This window comes from Salvelinus fontinalis, unplaced genomic scaffold (genome assembly GCF_029448725.1).
Source record: "Salvelinus fontinalis isolate EN_2023a unplaced genomic scaffold, ASM2944872v1 scaffold_1380, whole genome shotgun sequence".
Lineage (NCBI taxonomy): Eukaryota > Metazoa > Chordata > Actinopteri > Salmoniformes > Salmonidae > Salvelinus > Salvelinus fontinalis.
Genome location: NW_026601589.1, coordinates 1,387 through 11,891, shown reverse-complemented (window position 1 = coordinate 11,891; position 10,505 = coordinate 1,387). Strand labels below are relative to the sequence as shown.

Genomic DNA, 10,505 nt, shown 5'->3' with positions numbered 1-10,505 from the left:
GCGTGTTAGCATTGGTTTGCGAAACTACTTCAAACTTCCTTCATACTGGACACAGACATAAAAGGGTATCAACTAGTTCATCTGATTCTGGGGAAGTTGTTAAAGGGACTCATTGCTGAAATTCCCATGTATCCGTTTAACAGTACCAACATGGAATCTCCATAAAACAAGTCAAACCCCTCAAACTCACCCTTTTTAAATGTACAGCCATGTTTGTTAGTGTTTCCCTGACCGCAATGGCCGGTGCATATATGGTTTATGGTGCAGCACTGAACTGGTATTGCCATTAAGTTAGAGGGACCCAGCCTGTTAAAATAGGACAACTGAGCAGTAAGTTCGCTAACTAGTCTGTTTGTTTTTGTCTTCTCAGTTCTTCCTGTGTGGTTTATGGCTTCACTAGGTAGGGATACTGTGAAACACTGTCTTTGTGACAACTGCTGATGTAAAAAGGACTTTATCAACACTTGATTGAACGATTGGTTTATTGATTGATTGGGTCCTGTCCTATACTTTAGACTGGGTTATTGTAAAGCATTATGTGTCAAGACAACTGGAAATGGAATGTGAAATCTATTGTTTGCTAGATGTTTCTCCTGCTCTCTCCTACAGGATCGTAAGCTGTCTAAGACGGAGCGTCAGAGGTTCAAGGAGGAGGCTGAGATGTTGAAGGGTCTGCAGCACCATAACATTGTACGCTTCTACGACTCCTGGGAGTCTCCCTCCAAAGGGAAGAACTCCAAGTGCATCGTGCTGGTCACAGAGCTTATGACATCAGGCACCCTCAAAACGTGAGTAGTACTGACAAGCTTGTACGCTTTTATACACACACACACAGACACTAAACATTTTGGTGAACGTCCACCTCTCCATTCGTCAACCTCTGCCGTCTCATCCCCCCTACTGTTGTTCTCTGCCACCAACGGAGATATGAAAATGTCAAAGGAAATGTCTTAGTGTTATTTGTCCTTCTACTAAACCTTTTCCTTGTTCCCATGACCTTCATATTATGCGTAGGCACATCTGCTAGTCAAATAGGGCTTTCTGAGTGTTCCATAATAAGCACTTCACAGCTGTGTGTGAGCCCTGAGAGCAGTGGTACCTCAGGATGCTGTTGTTTTGTCTCACCATGCCCAGGACGCATGTCCATCTCCCTACCTCCCTGCTGCTAGATAGTCTACACTCGGTCTGGCACACTAGAGCCACACACAGACACACATGACAAAACCCCTGACAATGTAGAGAGAACAGAAGCGGACAGGACAGGGGGGCAGCAGGCCAGTCGGGGTTGGGTCTGGCCCAGTGTTCTTTGCGGTAACAATACAACCTGAATGTAGAGCAGACAGCTACAGTAGAATTGGGCAACGGACTGCGTGCCGCCCACCACCCCACCTTCCATGGGACTGATGCATTGTGGGAGAGCTGAGAGAGCTGCCCACCTGCCAGCTGCTGCTGCTGCAGATTCCTCACATTCTTGATAGAGAAGGGGAGGGAGGGAGCGAGACTGAGGTAGAGTGAGAGAGACAGAAAGACAAAGTGAGGGGGAGGGGAAAGAGCGAGACAGACAGTGAGGATGGAGAGGGACAGGGAGAGAGAACGAGAGAGAGTGACAGACAGACAGGCATTCAGACAAAGACAAAAAGAGAGGGTGTCAGTGTGGCTGCCTGTCCAATCTGCTGTGGTGTGGTACCTGTACTGACCACGTGGTGCTAGTCTGTCTGGGCCCACAACAGGACAGACAGTGCAGCTCAGGACTCTGGACCAGACCAGCAGCTCCCTCCTGTGGAAGAGTCAGTGTGCTGTGTCCCAAACTACTGTACCTTCACTATGGGGACGGTAACACTGTCATGGCCTAGATTATCCACTTCCTGTAACACTGTCACGGCCTAGATTATCCACTTCCTGTAAGACTGTCTCTGTTATGGAAGTAAGACTTATGGCTGTGAATTAAATGTGTGGAAAAACAGAAACTATCTTTAAAGCTGATGGAAGAAAAAAAGATGAACTGATGGAAGGAAAAGTGTGAGGATTGTGTGGATGTTCTTCTCCATGTGGTACAGTATATCGCCCCTGGACTTGGTTTCGTTGGCGGCATCTTTCATACCACCCTCTCTCCTAGCAGCCGTACAGGCCTGGGCCAAGACCAGGGAGACACAAACAACTAAGTTCCCTGTCTGGGCATGCCTGGCCGGTTAGTCACACTAGGTCATACTACAGTATCAGGAGCTGTGCCATACTCTCAGGAGGGCCAGAGCCAGAGAGCCTGGCACATGGCTGGGTGGGGTGGCAGGGCGGCAGGCTGGTTGATCTGGCGCCAGCCTGGTCTGGTGGTCAGGTCCACGTGGTTATCATCAACACCCACACAGCCATGGGGGGGGGGTCAACATGGGAGCCTGAGCCCAGTGCAGAAAGACACGACACTGAGGTCAGGCACTGTAACACTCAGGGTACTGATCCAGATACACACGTGTAGTCTAAACACAGGTGCACCAGGGATTGGTCTGCCATGTAAATCCTTGGGCGGGCCGCATAAGTGTTTGTTCGGGCCTACTAAGTCCAAACAGGATTTTTAGAAATACATTTCTGGATGGACGTTTTCAGTGTAAACTTAAACAACTAAAACCAGATATAGTATAAAGTATGTAGAAAATATTATGTATGTGTAATTTATATCAACTCAGCATCAACAAAAAAACGCACATTTTTCAGTACCCTGTCTTTCAAAGATAATTCGTTAAAATCCAAATAATTTCACAAATCTTCATTGTAAAGGGGTTAAACACTGTTTCCCATGCTTGTTCAATGAACCATAAACAATTAATGAACATGCACCTGTGGAACGGTCGCTAAGACACAGCTTACAGACGGTAGGCAATTAAGGTCACAGTTATGAAAACTTAGAACACTAAAAGAGGCCTTTCTACTGACTCTGAAAAACACCAAAAGAAAGATGCCCAGGTTCCCTGCTCATCTGCGTGAACGTGCCTTAGGCATGCTGCAAGGAGGCATGAAGACTGCAGATGTGGCCAGGGCAATAAATTGCAATGTCCGTACTGTGAGATGCCTAAGACAGCACTACAGGGAGACAGGACAGACAGCTGATCGTTCTCGCAGTGGCAGACAACGTGTAACACCACCTGCACAGGATCGGTACATCCGAACATCACACCTGCGGGACGGGTACAGGATGGCAACAACAACTGCCCGAGTTACACCAGGAACGCACAATCCCTCCATCAGTGCTCAGACTGTCCGCATTAGGCTGAGAGAGGCTGGACTGAGGGCTTGTAGGCCTGTTGTAAGGAAGGTCCTCACCAGACATCACCGGCATCAACGGGCACAAACCCACCGTCGCTGGACCAGACAGGACTGGCAAAAAGTGCTCTTCACTGACGAGTTGCGGTTTTGTCTCACCAGGGGTGATGGTCGGATTCGCGTTTATCGTCGAAGGAATGAGTGTTACACCGAGGCCTGTGCTCTGGAGCGGGATCGAGGTGGAGGGTCCATCATGGTCTCGGGCGGTGTGTCACAACATCATCGGACTGAGCTTGTTGTCATTGCAGGCAATCTCAACGCTGTGCGTTACAGGGAAGATATCCTCCTCCCTTATGATACCCTTCCTGCAGACTCATTCTGACATGACCCTCCAGTATGACAATGCCACCAGCCATACTGCTCGTTCTGTTTGTGATTTCATGCAAGACAGGAATGTCAGTGTTGTCAGCCATGTCAGCCATGGCCAGAGAAGAGCCCGGATCTCAATCCCATTGAGCACGTCTGGGACCTGTTGGATCGGAGGGTGAGGGCTAGGGCCATTCCCCCCAGAAATGTCCGGGAAGGTCAGTCAATCTGGAAAATGTCAAGAACTTTGAAAGTTTCTTCAAGTGCAGTCGCGAAAACCATCAAGCGCTATGATGAAACTGGCTCTCATGAGGACCGCCACAGGACAGGAAGACCCAGAGTTACCTCTGCTGCAAAGGATAAGTTCATTAGAGTCACCAACCTCACAAATTCCAGGCCAAATAATTGCTTCACAGGAAGCAGGAGACTGCGTAAATCAGGTCGTCATGGTCGAATTGCTGCAAAGAAATTACTAATAAAGTCCTTTGGTTTGAGTCCAAATGTGAGATTTTTGGTTCCAACCGCTGTGTCTTTGTGGTTGAGAGAATACGAAGGGTGGCTACTTTGAAGAATCTCAAATATAAAAGATATTTTGATTTGTGTAAAACTTTTTTTGGTTACTACATGATTCCATATATTTTATTTCATAGTTTTGATGTCTTTCTTATTCTACAATGTAGAAAATAGTAAACACGTTTGACTGGTGCTGTACATGAAACCAGTGATCACTCATCAGTGAGGGTTACTTTGATAACCATTAATCACCTATGTGATTGGAAACAACACCTGATAGAAATGTGTTACACCTCATCTCACCACTGCTTGTTTTGGTATTGTAAAAGCTCATTTGTTCTCAACGCTTTACCTCGCATTTATAATGACAAATTGTACTGGCTAAATGAATATTTAAAATGTTTTGTAGGTACAGTATCTGAAGAGGTTCAAGGTGCTGAAGATAATGGTTCATCAGTTATATCAAAACAACACTGGTTAGAAACGTTCCACAGTCTCATCACGGTTTGTTCTGATTGTGTTCTAGGTATCTGAAGAGGTTCAAGGTGATGAAGATCAAGGTTCTGCGTAGCTGGTGTCGTCAGATCCTAAAGGGGCTCCACTTCCTCCACACCCGGGCCCCTCCCATCATTCACAGGGACCTGAAGTGTGACAACATCTTCATCACCGGCCCCACTGGCTCCGTCAAGATAGGAGACCTGGGATTGGCTACGCTCAAACGGGCCTCCTTCGCCAAGAGTGTCATAGGTACGACCCCATAGGCTGATTTACTGACCTTTTAACCTTTTTGACCTTTCACAATCCACCCCAACACCTGTGTCAAAGCCAGATCCATTCCCTCGTCCCTTCCGACCTCCCCACAGATGGTTGAATTTAAAATATATTAGGATTTAAATCGACACCTTCTGGGATGGAATGTGAGGGTTTTGGGTGGACGGGATAAGACGGGTTGGAAGGACTGGATAAAAGTAAAATATATTTTAAATTCATTCCTGACTTCTTTTTTAAAAGTGTTTTAAAGATTCCAAGCCCCGTTTGTCGTGAGCCGACCACAGGTTTTCAGCGCCTGGCTCTCCCTGACCGCAGTACTCCGTGGGCCTCCAGTTTCCTCCAGGGCTGGTTGTGTTTGACTGGTCTCGGGGTGAAACTGGGGAACCACCCCGGCTCTGCTGTGCCAGCCAGTTCCCTGTTTTAACAAGGGGAAAACACCTTTTGGTCTCTGTTCCCCCATCTGAAAACGATCAGTAACGCCAGAAAAAGCTAATTGAAATTCATATTAAGCAGGTGAAAGCACTCTAACTTTCCATAAACTGTGGTGTGTTGGAGCTTGTAAATTGCTCTAATGACAGCAGGTCTTTAGCCACATCGTGAAATCCCACAAATGTTGACCATAAATGTGGAGTTGTCCCCTCTTGTGGGTAAAAACCATATTTTCTCTTTGGGTTTGGGTGGAGACCTGTGGTTTGTTTACTTTAAGCCTGATTTAAAGTCTAAGATGCACATGCTGACAATGATAATGAATGTGCCTGAAATGGCCCCCTATTCACTAAGTAGCGCACTATCTAGGGAATAGGGGACCATTTCCGATGCAGCCAATGTGATATCTCTCTCTCTGAAAGCGTTTTCCTGGTGGGTTTTGTGTTCTCCCCCGCAGCGTTTTAAGATCACCTGATACGGCCATCTCTATCTGCTCAGCTTTTTCCCCTTAATCAACCTGTTTTCTTTTTTGTCTGTCTATGCTCTTGAGTATTTAAAACATGTAGGCTCTCCCTCATTCTGCAGTACTGGATAATAGTATCATATGTACTGCAGTCACAGTAAGTGGTTCTGGTAAGTGAAATAAACATTAAATAAACATTTCCCAAATTGTAAATAATAGTTTTTCTGTGTGAGACCTTTGCTTCATACCAGTGTGACCAGGTGCACGGAACAGGGCTGTTCAGTCACTAGCTATGGGATAGGCTTATCTCAGGGCCTAACCAACCTACTCTAACCTTTGCTTCCAACAGGTCAACTAACAGGTAAGTGACACTAAGACATGCATGGTGTTTCTCTGTGAAAGGGGAGGTTTTGACACAAGTTAGTTCCATAGCTACGTTGATAACCGCACCAGTAGGACAAATGTAGTAATAAAGGCCCTCGATTGGCTATTTCAGACACACCTGTTACAACGCTATCCAATCAGGCGTTTGTGTCTGAACGGGGAGGGGATTGAACTTACATTTACCTGTCTGTCTAACAACCTGTCGTCCTCTTAACCCCTCTCCTGTTTGAGTCTTCTCTAACCAGACTGCTCCCAATTGCTTGATTACAAAGTATCAGCACAAGGGCCAATCAGCATGTTCTGTGCACCTGTCCCCCCCTTCTCTCTCTTAGCCCCAATAAAAGGCCTTACAGAGAAAAACTTGTGCTTGTTTCAATTCCGACTAAACTGAAGCCAGCTTCCCCCTTCTCTTTTTTTTATTTATTTTATTTATTTTGCTCCCACCATTCCCCCTCTCCGCTCTCTCTTCTGTCTCTCTCCTCGCAGGTGGTACGTCGGCGGCCTGTCCCGTGGCTTCGTCCTTTCCTCCTCCTCCTCCTCTCCCCTCTGGCCCTCCTGGGTGAGTTGGGCCGGAGGAGACACAGCAGTGTGAGGCACAGAGAGTTCTGAACCCGTTCCGTTTTGATCCGTTTCAAGGTACCCCAGAGTTCATGGCCCCTGAGATGTATGAGGAGAAGTACGACGAGTCAGTGGATGTGTATGCCTTTGGGATGTGCATGCTGGAGATGGCCACCTCAGAGTACCCCTACTCCGAGTGCCAGAACGCTGCACAGATCTACCGCCGAGTTACCAGCGTAAGTGTCCTCCATCTTAAAACGCCTTGGTCCAGCCCCTCTCCCCTCCATCCTCTCCCCTTCTGGATGTCACTGCCAATTACACGTTTTCTGTCTTCGTCTACCTGCCGTTCCTCTCTTCCTCTTTTCCACCCTCTCTAGTTTTCTCTCTCTCTGTCTCTCTCTCTCGGTGTCTCTGTGTCTCTGTCTCATTCCTCTGGGTTGCAGTCAGTCTCACATACACTAGGCCTGTATGTGTCTGTGTGGTTTGTTCTTTATGGTCTCAGTCGATCATAAAGCTCATGTTTGATCACTAGGGAGGAGGACTCCACGTCCTCATCCGCCTCCTCTCCCCCTGGGGGCAGAGAGTTTAACTCCACACACACCTACCCTCCTTGCTTTGTGCTGCCAGTTATTCTCCATTCCCCTATAGTCACCCAGCCAACCCCAGCAAGCAGCATATCATTTACGATGTTGAGAAACATTCGCATCCGCAGTTTCACAACGACTTTCACTATTTAGATGTCTGCCATAGGCTGTTGAACTAGGACTCTGACACTGGGAGGAGCGTCTAGCTGTGATATGGTCAGGTTTTTACACGGGTTCAACTGTTAACTCTGAATGGGACTAATAATGATGTTGTAGATCTGACTTTTACAGTTGCTAGTCTGGTTGCCAGGAAACGAGCGCTTCACTCCACTACAGAATCCAGGCCTGTATTCACATACAGGACATGACATTGTATTTGTTGTAATTGAGAAGTTTACAATAGGTCCCCTAATGTGCCGGTCTAGCCAGTTTGCTGATTTGGTAAACAAATAGATCCGGAGACGTAGCTGACCCTATTGTATTACTATTACCAAGCACTGAGAATGGGGAAGGCCTTCCTGAGTGCAGAGAGGACATTTGAGTCTTGTTATTCCTCATCATCAGTGGCTGTGTGACGAGGCATGGCCTTCCTGTGCTAACCTGTTCCCAGATCTGTTGGTTCTGACTCGCCAACTGACTGCACAAACAGATCTGGGACCAGGCTAGTCCTGTGCTTACTGCCTCTCCTCTGTATAATCGCCCGAGGTCCCCTCCGCCTCCCCACATCTCTTTATCTCATCTGTTATTAACTGATGACCTTTCACTTTCTATTTTCTCTTTCCTCAAATTGGATTGTTTCCTCTCCGGCCTGGTCAAATAGAGGCAGTCATGAGCTCTGTCTGGTTTAGATGGAGCCGTGGCCACGGTCACATGATGCTACTGCTATAGATGGAAAAAGAGGAAGGCTTTCTGACTACCCCAAACTGCACCCTATGTCCTATATACGGTAGTGCACTACTTTTGACCAGGGCCCATGGCACCCTAGGGGACAAACCCAGAGGCTCAGTGAGGGATTCTGTGAAGGTCACCAGTAGGGGGAGACGGTGGGTCTACTGTGCTGTGGTGTGTTCTTATTTTGAGAGAAGTAGAGGGCAAACCTGTCTGCATTCCATGCTTCCTCAGCTGCTTCTGTAGATCACAGACGGTTCTGTGATTCATCCAGACAGCCTTTTCTGAGCTCAAGTGGGAATTCCTCAGTCAACCAGTAAAGCCAGTATAGGTAGGCTAAACCCCACACTGGTGAAATCATTCTGCAGGAAGTGCAATCCTGAAATACTCCAAATACCATGGAGGTTTTGTTTTACGTTCTCTTCCGAATCACTTGTCTTCAAGGCTGGCTGAGATGTTAATCTCAGTTATTTCCTGTCACTGAGGTTTTTACATAAAACCTAAAACCCAGTTGTCCTCAGTGTCAGCAAGGCTCTCTCTCTGTCAGGGCTTCAGCACACAGACAGGCCCGATCTCCCACTGTCACTCACTGACTTCCCCTCCTCTCTGACTCCTCTTTACCAGCTCCCTCCTCCTCTGTACCGGCTCCCTCCTCCTCTGTACCGACTCCCTCCTCCTCTACACCGACTCCCTCCTCCTCTGTACCGGCTCCCCCCTCCTCTGTACCGGCTCCCCCCCTCCTCTGTACCGGCTCCCCCCTCCTCTGTACCGGCTCCCCCCTCCTCTGTACCGGTTCCCCCCTCCTCTGTACCGACTCCCCCCTCCTCTGTACCGGCTCCCTCCTCCTCTGTACCGGCTCCCCCCCTCCTCTGTACCGGCTCCCCCCCTCCTCTGTACCGGCTCCCCCGTCCTCTGTACCGGCTCCCTCCTCCTCTGTACCGGCTCCCTCCTCCTCTGTACCGGCTCCCTCCTCCTCTGTACCGGCTCCCCCGTCCTCTGTACCGGCTCCCCCCTCCTCTGTACCGGCTCCCCCCTCCTCTGTACCGGCTCCCCCCGTCCTCTGTACCGGCTCCCCCCGTCCTCTGTACCGGCTCCCCCCGTCCTCTGTACCGGCTCCCCCCGTCCTCTGTACCGGCTCCCCCCGTCCTCTGTACCGGCTCCCCCCTCCTCTGTACCGGCTCCCCCCTCCTCTGTACCGGCTCCCCCCTCCTCTGTACCGGCTCCCCCCTCCTCTGTACCGGCTCCCCCCTCCTCTGTACCGGCTCCCCCCTCCTCTGTACCGGCTCCCCCCTCCTCTGTACCGGCTCCCCCCCTCCTCTGTACCGGATCCCCCCCCTCCTCTGTACCGGCTCCCTCCCCTCCTCTGTACCGGCTCCCCCCTCCTCTGTACCGGCTCCCCCCTCCTCTGTACCGGCTCCCTCCTCCTCTGTACCGGCTCCCTCCTCCTCTGTACCGGCTCCCCCCTCCTCTGTACCGGCTCCCCCCTCCTCTGTACCGGCTCCCTCCTCCTCTGTACCGGCTCCCCCCTCCTCTGTACCGGCTCCCCCCCCCCCCCCCCCTCTGTACCGGCTCCCCCCTCCTCTGTACCGGCTCCTCCTCCTCACAGGATATCCTGTCCATCCTAAGGGGCCACAGAATCCCAGGGAGGGAGAGAGGAATGACACAGTCCTCATGTTAGCTGTGAATGGCTTCCATAATGGCCTGTTGGAAAGGGAACTGTGGAGAGTTGTAGACAGCAGCTGAAGGATGCCACCTCCTCTAGTGCTTGGCATTCTAGTGGACAGGGGAAGGCAGGAAGACATTCTCTGAGGGGAGACGGGACTATGTTTTGGGGGCTGCCCTCTCCTTTACACCAGTTCATCCGTAAAGCGTTGATCCCTCGTTATTGTCCTGGAGGTGTTTTAATCACATGACACAACACAACTCTGCAGCCAGAAACAATTGTAGGGATTGCCGGGTGGATTGCCGGGTGGATTGCCGGGTGGATTGCCGGGTGGATGGCCGGGTGGATGGTGGATGGGAAATGTAATCAAAGTCTTTTTGAGCTGAGTGTTACTGCTATGAGATGATCTCATCATGCAGACAGATGTGTCTTTTCCTTCTCTTTGACTGATCTCTTCATTGTGATAGAATGTGTTTACAGAACCCTGCTGGTCAAAACCCAGCTCCCATGTACTCAACATTACTCCATGTAATCAGTGTAAGTCTAAAGTAAGCTTTCTAGGAAATCCCAATGATTTTTAAGTACAGGACAGACAGACGGCTAGTCAGTGAGGAACCATGAACCGTGCTTATTGACC

General features: G+C 49.4%; 1 protein-coding gene across 1 annotated transcript; it reads left to right on the top strand.

Annotated features, from left to right (window-relative positions):
* Positions 1-577: 577 nt before the first annotated feature.
* LOC129849191 (serine/threonine-protein kinase WNK4-like) lies at positions 578-8,877 on the top strand. The gene is made up of 3 exons (XM_055916152.1): positions 578-788; positions 4,658-4,878; positions 6,812-8,877. The coding sequence occupies exons 1-3, from the start codon at positions 661-663 to the stop codon at positions 7,108-7,110; spliced, it is 648 nt and encodes a 215-aa protein (XP_055772127.1). The 5' UTR covers positions 578-660; the 3' UTR covers positions 7,111-8,877.
* The last annotated feature ends 1,628 nt before the right edge of the window (positions 8,878-10,505 follow it).

Coding starts and splice junctions, on each gene's coding strand:
- LOC129849191 (XM_055916152.1), top strand. CDS start 661: ATGTTGAAGGGTCTGCAGCACCATAACATTGTACGCTTCTACGACTCC. Junction 789..4,657: donor ACATCAGGCACCCTCAAAAC/GTGAGTAGTACT, acceptor ATTGTGTTCTAG/GTATCTGAAGAGGTTCAAGG. Junction 4,879..6,811: donor CTTCGCCAAGAGTGTCATAG/GTACGACCCCAT, acceptor ATCCGTTTCAAG/GTACCCCAGAGTTCATGGCC.